This window comes from Corylus avellana, chromosome ca3 (genome assembly GCF_901000735.1).
Source record: "Corylus avellana chromosome ca3, CavTom2PMs-1.0".
Lineage (NCBI taxonomy): Eukaryota > Viridiplantae > Streptophyta > Magnoliopsida > Fagales > Betulaceae > Corylus > Corylus avellana.
Window position 1 is genome coordinate 31,746,940 of NC_081543.1, and position 24,539 is coordinate 31,771,478.

Sequence of the window (24,539 nt, forward strand, 5' to 3'; positions counted from 1 at the left end):
TGGAACCACCCCCATCTTTCCCCTTTGTTTTCTTTTTAATATTTTGCTTAAAAAATTAAAAAAAAAAAAAAAAAAAAATGAAAAAGCTGGCCAAATGTCAGCCCCGCACTGTAGCTGGAAGAGTGCCGTTCCAGCTACAGTGCGAGGCTGACATTGCCAAACATAGCTTTTAAGTCCTAACGTTTAAAAATATTTGCAATCCGAATCATCATTTATGGGAGTGTATTACAAATTTTTAAACATTAAAATTTAAATTGAAAAATAAAATCAAACTTTAGGAGGTAAAGTACATTTTCTCTCTTTTTTTTTTTTTTAACTCACCGTATCAGTATATGTGACTTGATGATGTTACAAATTCGTATTCTGATACGTGCCAACAAATTATAAAGAACTTGTAGAATTACTCATAAGTCTAACATTACTCTTTAAGCATAAACTTGATTTATAGGAATAGGATAATATCTTTCTTTAGGTAATTATTTTTGGTCGTTTTCTCTATAGGTAATTTCAAGGCCTAGCAATAATCTGTCCACGACCTTTTGGAACAAAGAGCTTCCAAAGTGCTGGGGCCATATTTGCAGCTACTGTGGACATGTATGGCACTCACAAGTATCTCGTAATCTCTTGTTTACCTCGGTCTCTATCAATGTATAATGATCTTGATTCCTTTCAGCCTCATATATACCTCTGTCACTGTCTTCTTCGTTAGTTATTGCATGACATGTCTTGGAATTATGTAAAATTTAAAGCTCCAATATTTGATGGAAATTCCTCTACTTTTTATTTATTAGTTTAATTGCATTTCAACTTTATCTTTTTATTAGAAAACTTATCTATCTATGGTGGAGGGGATTGATATATTTAGTTAATCTTTAAAGCGGTTAAGTATATTAGTCCTATTAGTATTGTGCTTCGTTGTCCTGGGTGTGAGTACAACTTCAATCAACTACAGCAAAATCTCAGTGTTTGTGAATAATGATTAGTAAATGTGGTTTTGAACCAGAAGAATGTAAATGAACCATTCATCATCCAGATCACACTGTATACGGAGGATTGTAGCAATTTAATGCAAGAAGTAGGAAATATAATATGCATAAAAGGCATTGTTTGTTAATATTTTTTTGGAAAATGTTTTGATATGAAAGTAAAGATGAAAGTCATGAAAGTAGTTGTAAAGCAGCGTTTTGAGTTGTATGTATCTGTTTTAAAAACAAAAAGGGAATGGTGGAGTGAGGGTGGGGAGCAAAATAAGGCTAACAGCTCTCCTCGGAATGCTCATATGGTGCCACTGGCCATGCTGTCGTAGACTGAATCCACACTTCTCATTTTCCTTTTTCTTTTTTCTTTTTTTTCTTAGTAAAAAACCAAAAATTTAAAGAATAAATAATAATAATAAAAAAAAACAATATCCACTCTCTGCCTTCGATCATCTTCATCTTCTCTCTCTTTTTAAATTATTATTATTATTATATATATGTATGTACGCTACCACTCATCACTTCCTGTAATGGCGGAGGCTTTCCACCCTCCCTATTTATGTTACCCATTAGTCTGACCTTTAAGCCTCTCTCTTTCTCTCTCTCTCTCTCTCCATCGCTGCCCCCCTTTGCAAACTCCCGTTCCAAAGCTTCATTTAAGTTTTCTCTGACTGCAAAACTTATCATGTACATTTATTAGCTCAGGAAAGAAAATATTTTTTCCATATTTTTTAGGGTTCTAACGTCCAAACTACAACTTTTATTAAAGAAAAGAGGAGAAAACTCGAATACCACGGAGGTCCATGTTTGCTTCACATTGTAATAATAGCATTTTATTGGGAGAATCTGGGAATCTTTAGCTGTGCCTGCAGTCACCTCAAGGTATGCTTCTTCTGTTTTCTTTTTCTTTTCTTTTCTTTTTTCCCCCTAAAAAATAGATGTTTCCTGTGGGTTTCCCTGCGTATGTAGACTAGTAAGGCTTCCGGCTCCTCCTTTTCTTTGTGGGTTTGTGACAAAAATATGGAAAATAAAATAGAAAAAGAAAAGGTTCTGCAAAGTTCGTTTCTTGTTAGAGTTCTATAAAGTTTGAAGAAGAGGGAACCTTTTTCTAGTTTTTGGCTTTTGATTTTATATTGTTGGGGAAGAGGTACGTTTCGACTTCCCACTTTACTTATTCTTGATTTCCTTTGCTTCTTCGTTTTGTTATTCGTTTTTTTTTTTTTATTATTCTTTCTTTCACTTGGTAATGTTTTCTGTTCCTACCGGGCACCGGCGGCTTTGTTTGTTGTGGGATCTAATGCTCTGTCCTTTTTTGTTTTGAGATTTTCTTTTTTGGTCCTTCAAGTTTCAATCTTTTTACGTTCTTTGGGTTGATTTACTAGCCGTTTGCGTCCAGCTGCCTTGAAAACTAGTCTGCCTCTTCCCCTTTCCGATTATCGTCCACTTGTTGTTTCCTTTCCTTCATAATTTTTGGTTTTGTTCTTCAAAAGAAAAGAAAAAGAATTATAGGAAACAAGAGAGACTGGTTTTGGAAAGATTATACTCGGTCTAATGTTTATGTTCCAAGAAATATGTAAGCCCAACAACACTTCGTTGGTTATATTGACATTGCACATTGCAGCCTCCTCTGCTTCTCTTGAGACTTTTTTTTTTTACTAATTTTCTTTTTTCTTTTTTGCAGAAGTAAGAATGGCAAAGGAGTACAGCGGATCCCCAAAGCATCATCAGCTGGAATCTAAGAGGAAGCGCCTCAGTTGGATCCTAGGGGTCAGTGGGCTGTGCATTTTGTCTTACATTTTTGGCGCCTGGCAGAATACTTCTGCCCCCACAAATCAATCTGAGGTCTACAATAAAGTCGGTTGTGATGGTGGATCACCTCCAGCAGGCAGCAGTGTACCGTCGGCGTCATCATCATCATCATTTTCATTGGACTTTCAAAGCCATCATCAAGTTGAGATCAACAACTCCGGTGGAGTCCAGAAGTTCCCACCTTGTGATTTGTCCTATAGCGAATACACCCCTTGCCAAGATCCAGTGAGGGGAAGGAAATTCGATCGTAACATGTTGAAATACAGAGAGCGGCATTGCCCCAAAAAGGAAGAACTCCTCCTTTGCCTGATACCTGCTCCACCAAGATATAAGACCCCTTTCAAATGGCCTCAGAGCCGAGACTATGCCTGGTATGGCAATATTCCCCATAGAGAGCTCAGCATTGAAAAGGCTGTTCAGAATTGGATTCAAGTCGAGGGTGAGCGTTTCAGATTCCCTGGAGGAGGCACCATGTTCCCCCGTGGAGCTGATGCATATATTGATGACATTAACGATCTCATTCCTCTCAAAAGCGGGAATATCAGAACTGCAATAGATACAGGCTGTGGTGTAAGTAGTTGATATTTCATTTTAACTTATTTACTTCTTGGGACGGCCTATGAAGTATGAAGGCAGCAGTTCTGTTGGAACCCACTAGGAAAAAGCCCTAGCCTCAGGGCTATCATTCCAAAATGATTAGGTTTTTTTGGGTCCTTTTGGGGTGATAGAGCATATGCGGTTAGTGCTCGTCCACCTTTACCTAATAAATAAGTAATGTGAGACTTAGCACTTATGAATGACTTTCTATAAACTGCTCATTATATGTGAGCAACTCCTTTTCCCAATATGGGACTAGGGTGTTTACATCCCCGTTCACCGAAGACTTCTACATGATGTCATGTTTAAGCTGCCTGTCGTTTAATGTAATTTGTGATTACCAAGTGTATAATAGACGGGGATGGCAATTTGCTAATGTCTTGTTTTGGTTGTGGGTATTAAGGTAGCAAGTTGGGGAGCTTACCTGTTGAGGAGGGACATCCTGGCAATGTCTTTTGCACCAAGGGACACACACGAAGCACAGGTCCAGTTTGCATTGGAGCGGGGAGTTCCTGCTATGATTGGCATTATGGCTTCACAGAGGCTTCCTTACCCAGCGAGGGCTTTTGATATGGCTCATTGTTCCCGTTGCTTGATTCCTTGGCATAAATATGGTAAAAATATATGTATCTATGTCAATTCACAAACTTAAAACAATCAAACAATAAGGAAGATAGAAACGTTGTCCTTCATGCTTAACAATTACTAATTGCAAAAACTTAAATATGCTTAACACTGCAGTATGAAAATTTTGTAATCATCTGATCACTTGATTTTTGCAGATGGTATGTATCTAATTGAAGTGGACAGAATTCTAAGGCCTGGTGGTTACTGGATTCTTTCTGGCCCTCCTATCCACTGGAAGAAACACTGGAGAGGATGGGAAAGAACCCAAGAAGATTTGAAAAAAGAGCAAGATGCAATTGAGGATGTTGCCAAGAGCCTCTGCTGGAAGAAAGTGATTGAAAAGAATGATCTTTCAATTTGGCAAAAGCCCATCAACCACGTTGAATGCATTAAGGTCAGGAAGTTGTATAAAACACCGCATATATGCAAGTCAGACAATCCAGACACTGCTTGGTACTACCACAGCATCTTTCACTCTTAGTTTTTCATTTGATAATACAAAAACTAATGTGGTTGACTCCATTTACCTTTGCATCATTTGTGCTGAAAAGGTACAGAAATATGGAAACTTGCATCACCCCACTACCAGAAGTAAGCAGCTCAGATGAAGTTGCTGGTGGGGGGTTGGAAAAGTGGCCCCAGCGCGCATTTGCCATCCCTCCTAGAATTACTAGTGGTTCAATACCAGGGATCACCGCTGAGAAATTCCAAGAGGACAATGAACTATGGAAAGACAGGGTGACACATTACAAGCGGATCATTCCCCTATCCCAAGGACGATACAGGAACATAATGGACATGAATGCCTACCTTGGCGGATTCGCTGCAGCCCTGTTAAAGTATCCCGTGTGGGTTATGAATGTGGTTCCTGCCAATTCGAAACAGGACACTCTAGGAGTCATTTATGAACGGGGTTTCATCGGGGCATACCAGGATTGGTGTGAGGCATTCTCAACATATCCAAGAACGTACGATCTCATTCATGCAGGTGGAGTCTTCAGCATATATCAGGACAGGTAGAACTTGTGAAACAGATGCACAATTGCACACTGCTCAATGATCTTTGGTCTTATAATTATTCACTTTGTGATTGAATTTGTGTTTGTGTATTGAAGGTGCGATATCACCTACATTCTGCTAGAAATGGATAGAATTCTGAGGCCAGAAGGAGCAGTTATCTTTAGGGACACGGTGGAGGTCCTTGTGAAGATTCAGGGTATTACAGATGGAATGAGATGGAAGAGCCAGATTATGGACCATGAAAGCGGGCCCTTCAATCCGGAGAAAATTCTTGTTGCTGTCAAAACATACTGGACTGGTGAAGCTACACAGAAACAAGACTAGTAAAGAGCTGTAGCGTACTTTCCATTTCTTTTTTCCTGCTGCATCTGTCTCTATGCTTGCAGCTTTTCGGGAGTTCTTTTCTTCTTTGGGAATTGTCATGTTTACTTGAGTTTTGCCAAAGCATACTTTTGCTGTTTAAATGAAAAAAAAGAAAAAAAGAAAAAAAAAGAGAGGTTAGTTTTCCTAGTGGTCATGTATTTTGTTGTATTAAGTTGTTGATATACTGGAGCAAGTTACAACCCCTACGGAAAGAAGATAAGGACAGTCGATTTAGCATAGAACGTCCTTGTCATTCATGGTCAGAAATTAGCATGGGAAAGGAGCCAATTCCCTTAACTCTACAAGTTGCCATCTGTGGTTTGGAAGGAGAGTCCAGGCATGATCTGACCACCACACACTATCTCTCACTTCATCAATGCGCTTCTCTTTCTTGGTGGCTATGCTTGGTGTGTCCTCTTGTTCTCTAAACTATAATAGTTTGTATGGACAACGGTTGTGTTTCAGCAGTGGTGTCACTAAAGTATGCCTCTCTCTCTCTCTCAGCTAGAGATTAACTTGGGAGTCTTTGGGACACCTTTTAATCCAAAACTTAAACCTATAGTTTTATAGTTTTGAGTTTAATTATGATATATTAACTACTTATTTGTGACTCTTTATATTAATTTTTAATTATGATATATTACCGAGTCATTTGTGATATAGATTTTTTTGACATGCATTTGTGATATAGTTAGAATATAATTTAAATGATTAAGTTTACAATTTTTTATCGGCTTAAGCTTTTGGGATGTGTAATAATTTAACATGGTACTATAGCAAAGGTCTTGAGTTTGAATCTTATTTTCTTTATTCACTCTCCATTTCGTTTAAAAATTTTACGTGTTAGACTTTACTTGTTAAAAGAAAGTTTGAACTTACACGTGAATGAGAGTACTATAATATAAGTTAAAATGATTATTAGTTTGTTTGGTATTGTGTTTGAAAAATAGAGTTTTTAAGTCAAAAAATACTTTTTGGCAAAAGCTTCATATTTAAGTTTTTGTCAAAAGTGCGTTTTGACCATTTTTTAGCTTTTTGGACTTTCAAAAGTGCTTAAATTTTTTTTTTTACTAAATGAATACTTTTTTTTTTTTTTTTTTTTTTTTCAAACGGACTTTTTGTGTGTTAAACGCATTTTTAAGCTCCTTGAACTCACACCGAAATAGGCTTATGTCTATTTTTTATTTATTTATTAGCTTAAGTTTTTAGGATAAATGGTAATTTAACAATAGTAACTTTTTTTTTATGCAAGTTAATATTTTCGACAAATGAAGGAACTGCTTGTCACACTCTTTAGAACATGGAATTGTATTCAGACAACCCTTTAGAGGCGGCCCAATGGTAGAAATAGAATTTTAGAAGGGAGGCAGGAAGGGTTGAGGGAGAATTTTAGATGATTGGAGAGATATATTCCCATCCAAAGGGGATGCAACTATGCAAGGAGGGCCTTTCCTATATTGCCTAATTTCTAAGCTAAAAGTAGTGTTCCAAGGCGACCTTTTTTTTTTTATTTTTTAATTTGCTTTGCCAAGGTGGAAGGAAGCATCTAGATAGAGGCCCCGGTGAAAGGCTTTATATTTCTAGTTAAGTAGATTGAAATTCCAGGGTCTAGAATGATACTAATCCACTCACAGCTAAAGTTTTCAAAAGCCAAAAGAATTATCTCCCAATGGGATAGAAACGTATGCTGAAGAGACTCTTCACTCTTCACTATTCCTATAAAGGGTACAAGAGAGATTTGGGGGATGGGATGGAGGGTGAAATTCTAGCTTACAGCATTCTCAGCAAATTCCTTGTAAGGGAGTTTGTTCCCTAAGTTTAGAGAATATGTCCAAAAAATCGCAAAAAACTTTTCACAGCAGACTCTCTAAATGAACCCTAAACATTATGATTACTACAGTGGAACCCAAAACATGGGGTTCTACTGTTTTGGGTTTTACTATTACAATCTTTATGATTATTAAAAAAAAAAAAAAATGATTATCACTTTTTTCTCCTCTCATGTCTCACAATTCTCTCTCATCTCTCCTCTTATATATATATATATAAAAAAAATTAAAAAAACAAATATTTTAATGATATAAGGAATGATTAAGGAAAGCTATTGGGGTGTATTTTGACATAGAAAAGCAAAAAGTAGTTTGGATCCTTAAATATAAGGAAAATGACGAGGAAACTGCTGAAAATGCTCTCCTACCGATTATGCTTTCAATAACATTGACATCATGTTTGGCATAAATCGTTGACCTGTTTATCGCTCACATTCCATACAAAATTTCAATACTCCAACTTTAAAATTTAATTTTAAACCGTGGCCCTTCCCTCATGAAGAGAGAGGGTGTTGAGTTTTAGTCATTTATATGTTGATGGTTACCAATATTTATAATAAAGTTGAATTTTCCTTTAGCTGTGGAGAATATGTGGGAAATCAAAAAGCTTATAGAGGTATTATTATTTTGGTTACTAAATAATTAAATTTAATTATGAGTAATAAAATTATACACGTCATTTTTATAGATTAGGTTAAAGGAAATTTCTCCAATCTAGTTTGAATGAAAAATCTGTCTTATATGAATTTGTAAGTTGAACTATATTACATTGAGTGTGGTATTAATTTGCAATAAATTATAGTAAAAGAATAGTAAGTCCTTTCTGTATGATTGGGCAGTTGATGAAAAGTGAAAAGCATAGGAAAATTTGAAGGTAAATGGCCTACCATTAGTCTGTGTTTTAGGAACCACTAATCAGGATGGATGGCGGAAGGGTAACGTTGGTAGCCTAAACAATTTAGTCGTAACAAGGACACTAATACGAAGCGGTTGAGCCTCTGGCAGGATAGCCTCCCTCCACCCTCCAGGTTGAGGTTCCGAAAAGAAAACGAGAGAGCACAGGAATTACGTAAGAGCTAAACAAGTGTCTCTCTGCGTGAAATAATAACAGACGTCAAATCAAATCAGAGGGCGATCCGAATAGCAGAGATGGGGGAGAATTCAGAGGCGACGTTGGAGGAGTCGGCGAAGAATATAGAGGAACAAGTAGGAAGAGTGGTCGAGCAGGCAAAGGAGCTGCAGGACTCGGCCGCATCTTTCATCTCCAAGACCTCCTCCGATGAGCAATCTCTCCGTCACCGCGCGCTGTCCCTTGACTCCTCCATCCGCCGCCTCCGCTCCTTGCTCAACTCTCTCCTCTCCCATAATCTTCTTCAGCCCAAGTTAGCCGACAAGGCAATTCACTCAATTGGATCGGATTGATCAATCATCCATATTTGTCAATTTTTATTTATTTATTTATTTTTATTAATGATTTATGATTTCACTCTTTAATTTAGATTTCTTTGTTTCCCTTCTGAACAGCTGCAAGAAGAATTAGAGAGAGCGACATGTGTTGTGGTTGATGGAGATGCTGCTTCGTTCCTTCCTGGCAAAGCTCAGGGTGCTTTTCCCTTTTCCTTTCTCTTCTCTTCTCTCCTTCCCTGTATGATTTTATTATTATTATTATTATTATTAGTACAAGTGGTATTTTGATTATAAAGTCTGTTAATTTCTATCTGATACGCGACGACAGGCGGGTTTCTGAGGAAGTTTCTGGGTCCTATCAATGTGCGCGCCTCTCGCAAAGACGTCCAGCTGAAGGTTAAAGAGGAGTACAACAGTTACAGAGTATTGCTTCTTTTCACTCTCAACTGCATCATGTCTTCTTTGTTATTCTCGAAGCATGTTTGCATGACAAATTCTCTTCCTTCAGGTTGATGACACATGCTAACAAATTCACTTTTCTTTTCCTCAAAATCTGATCCATATATTCGAGCACAAGTAGACTTCACCTTCTATAAAGATCAAGTTTCTTCTACTTCTGCTCAAGTGCTATCGAGCTTTTGTCTATCATATTTCTTGTGCATTTTCCGTGTATCCCAAACTGAAAACAAATGCCAAAGTGAACCTTGGTGTGGTTCCTGAAGAAGCTTCACTCACAGTCGATTCTCTTTTATCTCTTTGGACCAGGATAAAACCGCCCTTCTGTTTCTCTTTTTCCCAGCAACTCTACTTATTCTAAGATCTTGGATTTGGGACGGATGCTTGCCAGCGTTTCCTGTTCAGCTGTACCAGGTATCCCCCTAGTTAAACTTCTTCATGTCTGATTTGAAGATTCATTTACAGTTTAATATGGACCTTACTTTTTTCCAGGCTTGGCTTTTGTTCCTCTACACTGGTTTGGCATTGCGAGAAAACATTTTGAGGGTGAACGGAAGTGATATTCGTCCATGGTAAACATGCACACAATCTTTCCTGGCATTGAGTTTTGGCTTAACAATGACCATGTTTCTTGTACTCTTATTTACATAAATAGAACAATCTGAATTGATAATGTGTGAAAAATGGTCTTTAAGTTATATATCACAAAACATCAATGTTTAATTTCAGTGATGACTTAAATTTACAATACCTTTTACTAAATCTTCAATTTATCTGGCGCCTACTGGTTCCTCATGAAGGTGAATGCATTTCACCCTGAAGATGCACTGTTTGAAACTTTATATGAACTACATGTGATGACTTTGTTTATATTGTGATCGTTGAATCTTGCATCTAAACTTATGGTTTATGACTTACAAGTGTAATCTAGTTTAGCCTGCCATCTGTTTTGTTGAGGCTGAGTTTTTTCAACTAATTGGGAACCCCTCAAATGTTGGGGACACCCAAATTTCTGTAGACCATCTTCTGATATTGTTCGTAGAGCTGATGAAGCCAGACTTGAGTTGACTTACAAAATGACATGTTGGAGTCAATATGTTATCTAGATAAGCAAACTTACTTCTAAATTGATTGAATATATTTCCAGTTTTAGCATAAGTTGTTAGCTTGTTGTGTGCTTGACATATTGTTGGGCCACACTAGCAATTTTAGCTTTTGGAACTTGGAAGTAATGGTTCACCACCAGGGCTTGGTGTTAGGTCTTAGGGATCTCCATTTGGATAATTTCTCGTGGCTTTGCAAGTGCAAGGCCTGCACTTAAATCAGGTTTGTTGCGGTCTGCTATATATATATATATATATATATGACATGCTTGATGATATACATGATTGGTCCACTTTTTGGGACTAATGGTTCATCAGCATGAATTCGGGGCCGGGGTTGTTTGGTGAGGTCTTTGACTTAGGTCTTGGTGACCCCCTTCCAGCTTATTTCTTTTGTTTTGCAAGGCATACATTTGGATCAGGGTTCAGGGTTTGTTGGACAGTTGGTATGTCTTGGGAAATGGGGGGCTGTCAGTGTGTGTTATGCTGGATATACTTGATTGGTCCACCTCCTAACAGCTTAAACTAGAAAAAGTGAAAGGGTGCAACCCAATGACACAAGAAGCATATAAGAGAGACATCTAACTAGAAGAAAAAAAAAATCAAGAAAATCATTAAAATTAGTAATATGAAGGCACTCAAAGGTGGCTGTCCAGTGGTATAAGGTTTTGAGGAAAAAGTCCTTTAGATCCACCACCATTCTTTTGTAATCCTCAAAACTATGATAATTTCTTTATCTCCAAGTACACCACATTAAGCAAGGCGGGATCATCTTCCGCACTGCTACCCTTTGAGAGAGCCACACTGCCCTTTCCACAAGCAAAGAGATCTACCACATGCCTAGGCATAACCTTCTGTAACTCATAAAGGCCGAAGATAGAACTCCATAAGGCATCAGAAATCTGGCAATGGAATAAGAGGTGATCTACGAATTCCTCACTTGTTGTTTAATAACAAAAATAATTTTGGGATCAAAGGTTTTGTTTTCTTGTATTTATTTTTTGAAGTAAGCTTTCATCTATTATCACTAAGGTCTTCCAGGCCATCTGGACTACTAGAGAATAACAGGAAAATATCTAGGTGCACTTTTCCTAATTTTTCTATCTTCTCTTGTCCCACTATGCTTTATGGAGTATTGAGTGGTGTTGCCTTGAATTTGGTTTATTTCAGTGCGTATTGGTTGGTGGTGGTCAACACTTGGCTTAAATTATTAAATACTGTTATAAATGGCTGACAGTTTTGGATTCCTCCACCAGTCCCAAAGTTAATTGGGATTGATTTACTCAACTTTTAGCATTTCGAGAAGTATCAAATCCTAAAAGCAAAGTCTGGACCTCAAAGCTTGAATCAAACTGGTTGAATGGTGAAGTCTGAAACAAACTAGCCATCTTTTTATCCCTTCATATTCTCACTTTAGTCTTTGTATTTTCAGTATTTATATGCTGCTTTCGGGCCTACTATAGCATATATTGTTTTTTTTTTTGTCATTAATTGGTACATGCACTCTTTATACGCGCTTTTGTGTTGGTTATCTCACGTTATTCATGGTAAAGGATGTTCGATCTTGTCCATGTCAAAGTTTTGGCTCATGCCAGAAGATTTAGTCTAGGTGTTGCCTGCATGATGAGGGGTTAAGGAAAAATCTGTGCTAGGTCTGTAGTTCTGCTGCATCTACCATATAAATGAATATGGAGGGGCTGTAAAGTACAATATAGGGAACTATAAATGTGTCTGGTGACAATAGTAACCATTGCCATTGCTTTGGTTTGGCTCAAAAAAGTCTAACGTAGTGAAAGTCTACGCTGGATTTAGTCCTCTAAAGGGGGGTGTGGAGAGGTTCTGATGTGTTTTATGAGCATGTTAGGTTTGATGTTGGGGATGGTCAGTGAATTCACTTTTGGCCTGATGTTTGGTATTTTGATATTCCCTTGGAGACTATGGGCTCCAAAATAATGGATTAAGCTCTATATGAATTTCAGTTCAGCTCAATTTATCCTGTAATTTACTGGGAGCTCATGTAGTAGCCCATGCCAGATAAATCATATTCTGGGCAGTTCAGAGATGAAAGATGATCTGTTGTGTTCAATGTGGTGTAAATGGTGCAGGAGGTAAAGTCATCCTTTTGAGCGTGTTAACCATCCCTTGGAGTGTTTTGCTCCATTTTTAGTAACTTGACAAGTTTTGAGGCCCAAAAACAAAGTCTGAACATCGAAACTTAACTTAGAGAGGTTGAATGGTGATGTTCCGAGACAAACTAGCCATTTTTTTGTCTCTTCACTTTTATTTTTTATTTTATTTTTTCGTAAGTTACACACGCACCCGGTGAGTCTTGAATCCATGACCTCGCCCTCTACCTTGTTACAAAAGGAGGAAGTACCATTTGAACTAAAGCTTATTGGTGCTTTGTCTCACCGTGTTCTCACTTTGCTTTTGGTTTTGTCGTAATTTAGTATAAAGAATCTATCTTTGATGATACTCTGGCCTACTATTGCATACAATGTTTTTGACATTATTCAGTACATGCACTTTTCTTTAAAAAAAAAAAAAAAAAAAAAGTAATCAAAATATCATTAAAAGTACAGGGTGCCCTCAAGTACACAATAAGTATATAAGAGAAGCCACCTAGTTAGTAAGAGTAAAAAGAACAAGAAAATCATGATAACTAATCACCAATAGAGAAACAAAAGCAGCTATTCAAAGATACAGTGTGTTGAAAAGTAAATATTTAATCTCCTCCAAAGTCCTCTTACGGTCCTAAAAAATTTTATTATTCTTTTCCCTCTATAAACACCACAAAAGGCACGAAGGCACTATTTTTCACATAGTAGCACTCCGAGTGTTGCTGGTGGTCCACCAACAAACATACAAGTTGACTATTCGTCTAGGCATAACCCAAGACAGCCCAAATCAACTGAAGAAAACATTCTAAATGGCACAAGCAACCTCACAATGAAGAAGAAGATTCACAGACTCATTCCTTTTCGACGTGCACTCCTTTTATTGTTTTGAGTTGGTTATTTCACGTTATTCATGGTTAATGATGTTCAAATTTTGAGTATTTCATGGTTTTGGTTTATACTGGAAGATTTAATCTAGGTATTGCATGCATCATGGGTGGTGAAGTGAGGAACAATCTGAGCTGGTCCTTAATTTTGCTACATCTAGTATGTGAATGAATATAAAGAGACTATAATTCACAATAAAGAGTACTATAAATGTGTATGATAACAATAGTAGTCATTCTCATTGCTCTGGTTTGAGGTGAAAAAGCCTAACATAGTGAAGGTTCTCACATGGGGTTTAGTCTTTGAAAGGGAGTGAAGAGAGGTTCGGATATGTTTTATCTGTATGCTAGATTTGATGTTAGGGATGGTCAGAGAATTCACTTTAGCATGATATTTGGTCTTTAGAGATTCCTTAGAACTGTTCCTCTGGGTTTCTTTAAAGTACTGCAGATTGGAAGACATCAATGGCTAGCTGCAGAAAAAGTTATGGTGAAATATTTTCTTGGAACACATGATTTGTTAAAGTGCAAGATTGGGAGTTGGAATGGGTGGATACCTCTTTTTAACCTTCTGTATTCAGAAAATCCATGAAGAGTTGGAGAGGATTCTTTTATTTGGAGTTTTTCTAGGAATGAGAAATTTGAGGTCAATCTTTGTTAGGTACTGAGACTAGGGTTGTCAATTGAACTAATCTAGCCAAACCCCACTTTTTTGGCTAAACAATTAATGGATTGAGCTCCATATGAGTTTGAGTTTGGCTGAGTTCAGACATGAAAGCTGTTCCAATGTGTTTGATGTGGTGTAAATGGTGTGGGAGGTAAAAGTCATACTTTTGAGTGTGTTCACCACACACAGCCTGGAGTTTCTTTTCTTGAGATCATTTTTAGGTGTTGCAAATACCTTGAACTTTAGAGTTCATTTTCTGTTTCTTCGTGGTTCGCTATTTGCCCGTGTACTTCCTTCGACTAGGGCTTTCACATGTTTTTACTGATAAAATTTTCTATGCTTTCCTGTTAAGAAAATCAACGTGGTATTGTTGTCAATATCCACACTGAAGATATTGCGAACAAATGTTTTTATTTCACAGGTGGATATACCATCACTACCTTGCTATGCTTATGGCCCTCGTTAGTCTGACATGGGAGATTAAAGGACAACCAAATTGTGCCCAAAAGCAGGTTATTTTTGTTTGCTTATTTGTTAACCATAACATTTGTTCTGTATGTAACTTCTAGTTAAATTTTGTGCAGAGAGGGGTTCAACTTTTCCTACAATGGGCAATGATGCAAGGAGTTGCAATGCTTTTACAAAATAGATATCAACGCCAGAGACTCTATACTCGTATTGCATTGGGAAAGGTGCCAATCCAAATTGTCTCTGCAGCTAAAAATTTTCCGTTTTCTGTCTTGCCATGTTTTATCTCAATTGTAGATCATATTGCACATTTTGACCCCTAATCTTCAACCCCCCGTCTCTCCTTTGTCCTTTGATCTTCCATGTTATTGCAATTACAGATCTCCATGTTTGTGAACATATGGTTCCCCGCTTTATTTTACTATTATTTTCAGGCTAAGAGGATGGATGTTGTCTGGGGAGAAACAGCCGGCGTGGATGGCCAACTATGGCTATTGTGTCCCATACTTTTCATTTTGCAGGTGATTTACACAAATTCTTTGTTGTTAATTTTCAAAAATTTACTGAAGCATTTTAGTAACATTATTCATTTAAAGATGAATATAACCTATTACATAAGACTTAATTAATAAAATAAGTACAATCCCTAGTGGATTGCAGTTCCTTGTCTTCCATTGAGCTAGTAGTACTGTGAAATCACGTAACATCCTAGGGAACTCTTATTTATATATTTATTATTTTTTTTTTCTAAGCAAATACAAAGGAAACATAACAAAGAGACAACAAAGAATGTTACTAAGGATAAAATTTCTGGCTGAATAGACTCTTGGCTGTCTAAACACCTCTCATTTTATTTTTCAAATCTATTGGTCCCAAATTTTTATTGTTCCCAATAGGGTGATTAAATCCATTTAGAAGAAATTCAACAGATTCCTTTGGAATGGCAATGACTCAAGTTTTGCCAAGGCCAAATTTGCTTGGGATCATTTATGTGTTCCTAAGAGGGAGGGTGGTTTGGGGTTAAAAAAGTCAGAGGATTGGAATAAGGATGCCATCCTTAACCATATTTAGAATATTTTTGCTAAATCAGGTTCTTTGTGGGTAGCTTGGGTTATAACGAATTTAATCAAAGGTAAAAGCTTAATTAAAATCCATGCTACTTAGAGTCGAAGAAAAATCCTTAAACTTATGGAGATTACTAAAAAAATTAGTGAGAAACATCCAATGCCACTTTTAATGATATGAGTATTGGTAAATATTCAAAGCAAACTTCCTTTTATTAGTATTGGTGGAAGGGATACTCCTATTTGGTTGGCTTCTAAGTCTAGTTCTTACTCAAGTAGAGATACATGGGAAGAAATTAGAGTGAAACATCCAATAGTGGAGTGGTGGAACCTGATTTGGTATTTTTTTGGCTATTCCAAAGCATTATTTTATTTTGTGATTGGCAGTGAAGAATAGCATAACTACTGGAGACAGAATTTTGAAGTGGGGAGGCCAAGGGGATTTTAAATGTCTTTTTTGTAGAAACTGCATTGAATGTAGGGAACATCTCTTTTTTGGTTGTGATTTCTGTAAAAGGGTTTGGAGGGCTGTTATTCATAGATGCTTCTGTTTGAGTGTTCTTGATGTTTGGGAAGATATTCTGGATAAGGGCATTAAAGATTGGCAGGGAAATTAGTGCAAAGGATTTGTTGGAGGTTAGATCCAGGATTTTGTGGAAAGGAAGGTTCAAAAATAATGATTTGAACAAGGCTCTTTGTGCAAGGTGGAATATTCCTCTCTCTGTTCTGGTCTAGCCTGGTAGCCCTTGTGATGGCTTGCTGTTTTGGTATCTGGTTTGAAGATTTGCTGTCTCTGTTTACTCTGAGCGAACCAGGTCTTTGAGCAGTATTCCTGGTGCAGTGTGTTTTGATATTGAGTGGTTGCTGGCTCAATGCTATTGTGGCTGCGTCTGATGCTGCAGTGGCTAAGTTGAGGAGCTGCCATAGCAGAGTTGCTGTCTGTGTGGCCACTTGGTTGCTTGCTTGTTGCTGGTTCTGCTTAGTGATTTTTAGAAGGGGTTGATGGTTGCTGATGCTGCACTTCAGATAAATGTTTGTTTGCCTGATTTTGTTTGTTGTTGGCTTTCCTTTGTGAGTTGGATAGGTGTGATGTTTGTTGTTTAGCCAGAGGGAGTAAATTGTATAGATAATTGCTCCTTTGTTGCTTTACTTCGAGTGGCTTTTTTTTGTGTGGCTTGTTTGCTAGTGTTGTAGCCTGATTGAGGAGTTCTAGCATGATTAAATCTAAAACTTGATTAAGTTTAATTAAGCTTTGTTGGGTAAATGGTTATGGCGGTATGCTATGGAGAGGGAGGCGTTATGGCGTTTGTGGTGGAAGCAAAATATGATAGTTTGAGTGGTGGTTGGTGTTTTAAGGAGGTAGCAAGGCCTTTTGGTGCTGGAGTGTGGAAACATGTTAGAAGGCGGTGGGGAGTTTTCTCAAAATATATTAGATATGAAGTGGGCTATGGATCTAAGATTCGGTTCTAGCATGATATTTGGTGTGGGGATCAGCCATTGAAGGAAGCTTTTCAGGAGTTATTTAGTATTGCTCGTAAGGAGGCGTACATTGTGGACATGCAATTTTCCATTATTCAGTGGAATGTGTTTTTGTTAGATCTATACAAGATTGGGAGGTAGATTTGGTGCTTACATTTTTTGGTGCATTATTTTCCCTCAGATGGAGAAGAGGTAGCGGATTGTATTTGGTGGATTCCTTCAAAGAGGAAGAGGTTTGAAGTGAGATCGTTTTTTCATGAGTTATCTACTGCGGATGGTTTTTCTTTTCCTTAGAGGAATATTTGGAAAGTTAAAGCCCCTTTGAGAGTGAGATTTTTTTGGTGTGTGGATAACAGCTCATGGTAAAATTTTAACATTGGATAATTTGGAAAAGGCAAGAGTAATAGTGGTGGAATAGTGTTGCACATGTAGGAGGAGTGGAAATCTATTGATAATTTTTTACTCCATTGCTAAGTGGCAAGAGAATTATGGAGTGCAACTCTTCGAATTCCAATGGGTTATGTCTGCAAGGGTGATACGGTTAGATTGTTGGCAAGGTTAGGTAGGTAGTCGTTCAGTTCTAGATGTGTGGAGGATAGCCCCGTTGTGCTTAATGGGGAGCATATGGAGAGAAAGAATGCAAGATGTTTTGAAGATTGTGAGAAGACGAAGGAAGAGCTCAAGAACATCCTGGTCAAATTGCGTCTTAGTTGGATAGTGGAGTAAAATATTTCTCAATCTTCTAACTTTTCAGAATATGTGAATATTTTTTGTTCGTCTTTTAGCATGTAAGGGGGACTCTCTTCATATACATCATGTGTAATAAGGTTGTGCCCTTCTGCATTTATCAATGAAATGAATTATTTATCAAAAAAAGGTTCTAGCATGATTGTTGGAGTGTGTAATATTCTTTGTTTGGTTGTTAATAAAATTCATTAAAAAAAAAAAAAGGTGTTACTAAGGGGAGGTTTAAGGTCAAGGGGGAGGAGTAATGGGGTCAAGGGGTTTAAGCTCATTGATCGGGGGAGGGGAGGGATAAAGTGAGAATACCTCAAGTGATAAGGTTGGAAACGTTCCATCTCTTCAAATTTTGTGCAACAAAGTTGGTTCTACGATGGATCTTACGAATAGACCTGGATGGGGTTTTGCCTTTAATAATAGGCTCAATTTGCCAATCTTGGGTGTTTCTAGTATAGGATTGCAATGCATAGGTACCAATCAATGAATCTCCTTCCACCATATTTCTATCGAAGCCTAGTTGAGATGATTTTTTGATGGCTAGAAGGGCGGCTTTCACTTCTCCTTTTCTAGGATCCTCGTTTGGGGTTTTATCTGTCCACACATGTAATATTGGGGGACTCGTAGTTTGCTGGAATATTCAAGTTAATCATTCCTACAAATAAAACTGTTTTTTTCAGGCTTTATGTGATTTTTTTTTTTTTTTGTTACTAAGTGGTAATATGATATATTGCATGACCTATACACAGCTACTGTGAAAAGGTTTGTTTTGGGAACCTAAAAGTCATGTCAGCTGAAGGTAGGCTTACAGATTATTATTTTTTTCTTTCAAGTGTGTGTTGGGTTTTTTGATGCAGCATGGCGTAGTAGGAAACTGAATCTGCAAGCACCATAGCTTTCAACTCCCACAAATCCAAGAAAAATCAAGAAATTGCAAAAAAACTGAAAAAAAAATACTCATTGGGTGTTTCTTATTGAGAAAACTGATAAAATATAAAGTATGGGCGTCCAAACCGTCCATATTGAGCTTAAATAAAAGTAGGGTCGCAACCATGAAAATAAAATTACAAAACTACCCTGCCCCAAGTTCGGTCGGACCAACATTAAGTTTGATCAAATGAGGCAAACCATCACATTCTCGATCGAAATATAAACTGAATTCCTCAAAAATTTGTACTAGTGGACCTCATCACTTTGTTTGAACGAGCTACGATCAAACTATCGACTGAAGCTCTCAACACGTAGTGCTGAGCAACATCCCATGGTTTCACTCAAACGAGCTATGATTGATCTATAGACTGAAGCTCTGGAATTAGTACTAAGCAACATCCATGATAGGAAAGGAACCTAAGTTATGATACCAACTGATGCAATGTGGCATAGTGAGAAGTTAAATCTTTAAGCACTATATAACTCACAATTCTTCCACAAATCCAAGAAATATCAAGGAATTGCAGGAAACTGAAGAAAAATCACTCCCCGAGTGTTCCTTATTGAGAAAACTGATAAATATAAAGTTTGGGCGGCCAAGCAGTCCATATTGAGCTTAAGTGGAAGTAGGGTCGCATGCCTAAAACTAAAATTACAAAACTATTCTGCTACAAGTTTGGCCAAATGAACATCAAGTTTGATCGAACAAGACAACATCGTATTCTCAATCAAACGAAATTTGATTGAAATATCGACTGAAGCTCTCAGGATTTGTATTAGTGGACTTCATCACTTCAGTCGAATGAGCTATGATCGAACTATCAACCGAAGATGTCCGGATTTAGTATTGAAGAGCATTCCATGGTTTTGTTTGAAAGAGATTTACATATCAGTCGAGCGAAACTCTTTACCTCAAATTTCTTCACTAAGTTATTTGTTACTTGATCTACATCATTTTCTCGATTTGCATAAAAATCAATGATCTTTTCATCTTTATAATATATAGTTTGTTGAAGTTAGTACAGAGACATGAATTTAGTCATGGGTTTTCCGTTTGTGTGTTTCTGAACTTTATCTAGGGTTTTGAGGCATACGTCGGACTACTGTTGCTCAAGACTGCATTGGTTGGGGTTGTTTCTGAATGGCAGGTAATTTTTGTGGAAAAACTTCCTGTGCTCATCAGTTTAACCAAATGAAATAGTATTGGACATGAGAAATTACATTATTACTTATGCTGAAGCAATGTTTACTGACAGAAAGCTGTTATTGGCAGGTGTTTTTTTGTGGGATCGTTCTAGTTATAATGGCTGTTGGGAACTTTTCAAATACAGTGGAGACACTCCTGGTCAAGTCAAGATTTAAGGCAAAGATGAAAAGAAGTAAGAGCAAGCAGGACCTGCAATAGACCGTCCCTAATTATCAGAATTAGTCTTCTGCCCAAAGCTTTTTACAGGATCCCATTTTTGGAGTGTTATTCTGGGTCGAACGTGTTTTATAGAAGCTAAGGCAGTACAAATTGCTTCACAAATCTTCATTTTGGCTTTTGTACGTTCACCTTTATAATGTGTAGCCTTGAACTCTTGCTGAAGAGTCTGAGAATGAATGCATTTGAATTGCTGTGATTTTGTGTAGTACTACTTGATCCACCTAGTTCTGTCCCATGTACTTTTGTTTTCTTCTCTTCTCGTGAAGTTGGAATCAAGGTAAAGAGTGTTTATGTGAATCATGTAGAAAAGTATCACCATAAAAGAGACCTTTAGTTGGCGCTTCCTAATACTAAACCAGGGTTGGCTGAGATTAAGAAGAGGCCAGTTTAGCTGGTTTTTATCTAATTCTTTTTTCTTTTTTTTTTTCTTTTCAGGTTTGGCTTCTACAAGAACTTAAGGGTTTCTTTTATTTCCTGCTGGAATGATCAGTTTGAGATGTGAACCTGGTGCTTTTATTTCCCTATAGTTGATCACTTTAGGGATCTGAATAGCCATAGAAATTCAATTAATTTCGTTCTATTGAGTATTAGCATGCATATTGGGCTCCATTTTTTTGTGGTGAAACTATCTCAATATTTTTTGGTTGCCCGTGAAGGAAAACGTTAAAACTTGAACGTCGCTGACCTATGAGTTGTAGACAGTGCCTTGTAGTTGTAGTACTAGAGGTATCCTAACTGACTGCAGACGGAGGCTGCCCATGCAGAAGAAGACAATGTCCACCTGGCTGGAAAGATACTGTCTCTATATTAGATGCATTTATAATAGTGAGTAATTGAGTCTTTTTTATTTTTCAAGTAAATACAAATATAGACTCAGTAATCAGTATGTGGCGATTCGTGAACCCACGACACACAGTACTGGGCTACACCTCCTTGGGACCTCATCTACAACAAAAGTGCTTCTTATTTCTTAATTACAAAATGCACGTGCTTTGAAATTGGAATGACAAAGGATGGGGTTACAGTTACACCGTATACATAAATAATAAACTTACCTATTTAATATTTATGAGGGTGCGGTGAAGTAAATGAAAGTAGGATCAATAGGACACTATTCTGGTCCTATTCCTAATTACTTTCATGAAATGGAGAGGATCTTATGTCTTATCAAATGACGAGCAACATAAGTATTTTGCTTCTCCTTTTTCCTCCATTGCTGATGCTGTTGAAGGGTTTTTGCTTACTTTCTTATATTTTGCTTTGTGATCTGTCTTGTATTTATGTTTGTTCTATTTTTCTTTTTTTGAGTTTTAATCTCCCATAGCTACTCTAGTTTGAAATTTTTGTGGAGATTGTTTCATCAACCAAAGATCGTTACTTCCTTTCAACGGATCCAGATGGGAATTCAGTGTCTTTCTTTCAACAACCTCCTTTTGGTCGGTGTTGCTGTTTCAAAGCTGGTCAGCTTGCTTCAAACATCACTTTGGTGGTGCCATTTCTTGGTTTGTTGACCAAGATCCAGAGGACCGGGCTATTTTTTGGCCCATTTCCTTTTTGTTTGTATTTTCTACATTGTATTACTGTTTTTGGTTTGTTATGGAGGGAACTCAACCCCTTTTTTGGTTTTTTGATTCCTTGTACCCTACCCTTATTTGCTTTAAAAATAATAATAATAATAAATAGGATACTTAATATTTATAGTTATTAACCAATATGAGTGTACATGTGGTTTTCCTTGAAAACAACTGTTAATTATGATTAATTAATACGATCCATGTAAAAGGAGACTTGTCTATATATTCACATGGCCTTCCAGTACTTTTTGCATATTTTCAAACATTTATTTATTTATTTATTTTGTTAGGATCACATATTAATTCTCATTTAAAAAAGAAAATAAGGTTGCAAATTAAACAGAATGCATACAATGCATATAATTAATTAGAGAAATTTCAGAATAAATAAAGTATATTCGATCAAGAGAGAGAGAGAGAGAGAGAGTATTCACGTGGCTTTAATTTCTAATTTCATCTTTCCTTAACCCCACTCCGCTTCCTTTTATGAGTTGAAATATTAATTGGTGGATAGATCACTAAGAAAAGGTAGGGGATGGGACCATATCCCTTAAATATAATGTGGAAATCCAGCCGATAACACCAACCAATCTGCCACCTCCCATGTGCTTCAGCCTTCGGACAGCACCTATTAAATTAATATTCTTTTATGCACTTTATTAGCTTGATGTTGATGTATTAATAGAGCAGCCAGCTAACCCATCATTCATATTTCATACGTGCCCATAAATAGATATAGAAGCATATGTACATAATTGGACATGAATGAAGAAATATTTATAAAGGAGAGTTCTGAAAGTCCTCTTGCTAAGATTGGACGTAAAAAAAAAAAAAAAAAAAAAAAAAAAAAAAAAAAAGAGAAGTGGCGAGCATGAAGATCGATCAGGAAAAGCAGCCAAGGGACGAAAGGTTTATATATATATATATATATATATATATATACGCACATGGTAGTGCACTTAAGGGTCGACCCGATCGAGTTGGATCATTATTGATCAGATAATTAATTAAGGCTTGCATTTGCAGACAAGGATCCATAAACCCATGTTGCTACAAGTTGGCAAAGATGATTTGTTTTCTTTTTTTACTGAAGAAAAGGCCGTAGGGAGGGGCTGGTGGTTCCCACACCATCGATCCACACCTGGAAAATATATATATATATATAGGGAGATTCAAAAATGATGTTCCGTAGAATTAATAGAAAGCATTTCTTACTTTTTTATTTTATTTTATAAATGAGATGAAACGAGGAACATACAACCAGGTGTACAAACTAACTAGAAACATTATAATAAAACATTATATATATATCCACAGCCCAGAAAGGATCCTTTGGTTGAGTAGGTCATGAGAGGGTGGTGGAGGAGACCATGGGTGGAGAAAGAGGAGGGAGTCCTGCAATGCATATAATTAGAGAAATTTAATATATATATATACTCTCTTACCAAAAACTGAAGGTGGAGAAAGAGGAGGGAGTCCTGCAATGCATATAATTAGAGAAATTTAATATATATATAGCAATTTTCTGCTTCAAGTTCTTGGTAAGAGAGTATATATATATATTGGGGGCGGGTTACATGGTCTGTCACCCCAAGAATGTGGCGTAGATGGGCTAGTAAAAAAAAATTGGTCATTAGGGATTTTCTATTTTTGAAAAATAATTAGTGTTAATATTTTTTTCGTATCTCAATATGAAAGGGAAATGTTAGGTGCTCTCCTGGTGTTATCTTAGTGTTCTTATCATATATAGGTGGATATTATTTTTTAAAAACAAAATGAGAGACTCATCTTACAAATCAATTATTAGATTTGTGGACTTATGTGAACTATACATAAGTCAATGGTGGACCCCACAAATTTAATGATTGATCTATTGAACTTGTAATAGAATATAAAAAAAAAAAAATGTTGTTTTCACAATAACGACGTCAAATCTCATCGTTACTTCAAGAAACAATGTCAAATCGCATCATTAATTAAGGAAATGAAGTTAAAATAGAATATATTTGGCATCTTCTATTAAAAAAAGTAAAAGAAAACTTCACAAAGTCCACATGAACTTTCACGCGTTTTGACATGACTTCTATAAAGTTCAAAAACTCTTAATTGCAATCCTCAAATTTCTAATTTGATGCAATCTCTTCCCTCCATTAGGGTTTGACGTTAAAATAAACGGTAAAATGGATAAAATGGCCTTTATATTCTGAAACTTTTATAAAATTCTAAATTTACCCTCAATTTCAAATGAAAAATTAAGGTCATTAAAAAAATAAAAAAGTAACCCACAACGGTTCTTGCCGCGACCCAACTGCGGGTCAACATGCATACCCACTATCGTGGGTTACTGGTGACCTAGCATGACCGTTAAAATAGTAGTCTCTAATGGAGGCCCTGAGCCCACCCTTTCCCACCTCTTCTTTGGATTTCTATGTGTACCTCCTCCAGACAAGCCTCAAGTCCAAAGAACCATTTGTCAGAAAGTTGATTCATGCTCAAATGATTAAAGCCGGGCTTCACCTTCTGACCTAGCATGGGTCAACCGTGACCCTGTTGTGGGTCAACAAATGACCCATGGTTGGGTCACCTTGTGACCGAGCGTGGTTCACGACCAGGATATTTTGGTATTTTTCTAGCCTTCGTTAGGATTTAAGGCCAAATCATAACGGATGGGAGTAGATTACATTAAATTAGAAGTTCGAATGGTGAAATTGAGAGTTTTTGAATTTTGGATGGGTCATTTCAAAATGCATGGAAGTTTAGGAGGACTTTGTAAAGTTTCACCTTAAAAAAATAATTCACACGCTACATCCGTCATTATTAAAATTATGCATCCATCACTTGTGGGAAAGATTGAGATCTAAAAGATTTCTCATGGTCGGAATCACATTAAGCTGCAAGGAGCCGTTAAAGTTGTTCCAAGATCAAGACTTCGGAGTTAAAAGACAAACATGGGTATTGGCCCTTCCAAGTTGTAACTCAAATCAAGAGATTCTAGTAGACA

The 24,539-nt window shown here is 36.9% G+C and overlaps 2 protein-coding genes across 3 annotated transcripts; both read left to right on the plus strand.

The window, feature by feature from the left end:
* The first annotated feature begins 1,499 nt into the window (after positions 1 to 1,499).
* Positions 1,500 to 6,031, plus strand: LOC132173696 (probable methyltransferase PMT18). Of its 2 annotated transcripts, none has more exons than XM_059585269.1 (6): positions 1,500 to 1,859; positions 2,659 to 3,356; positions 3,787 to 3,997; positions 4,166 to 4,463; positions 4,562 to 5,026; positions 5,126 to 6,031. In XM_059585269.1, the coding sequence occupies exons 2-6, from the start codon at positions 2,667 to 2,669 to the stop codon at positions 5,352 to 5,354; spliced, it is 1,893 nt and encodes a 630-aa protein (XP_059441252.1). In that variant the 5' UTR covers positions 1,500 to 1,859; positions 2,659 to 2,666; the 3' UTR covers positions 5,355 to 6,031. The 2 variants fall into 2 exon arrangements, with proteins under 2 accessions (XP_059441252.1, XP_059441253.1); XM_059585270.1 differs by lacking the exon at positions 1,500 to 1,859 and adding an exon at positions 2,380 to 2,550.
* A 2,145-nt stretch (positions 6,032 to 8,176) lies between these two features.
* On the plus strand, positions 8,177 to 20,160 carry LOC132173437 (uncharacterized). Its single transcript, XM_059584941.1, has 10 exons — positions 8,177 to 8,617; positions 8,747 to 8,825; positions 8,958 to 9,052; positions 9,395 to 9,499; positions 9,578 to 9,657; positions 14,281 to 14,371; positions 14,444 to 14,551; positions 14,762 to 14,848; positions 19,618 to 19,686; positions 19,812 to 20,160. Exons 1-10 carry the CDS (start codon positions 8,372 to 8,374, stop codon positions 19,941 to 19,943), a joined length of 1,092 nt encoding a protein of 363 aa, XP_059440924.1. The 5' UTR covers positions 8,177 to 8,371; the 3' UTR covers positions 19,944 to 20,160.
* Positions 20,161 to 24,539: the final 4,379 nt, after the last annotated feature.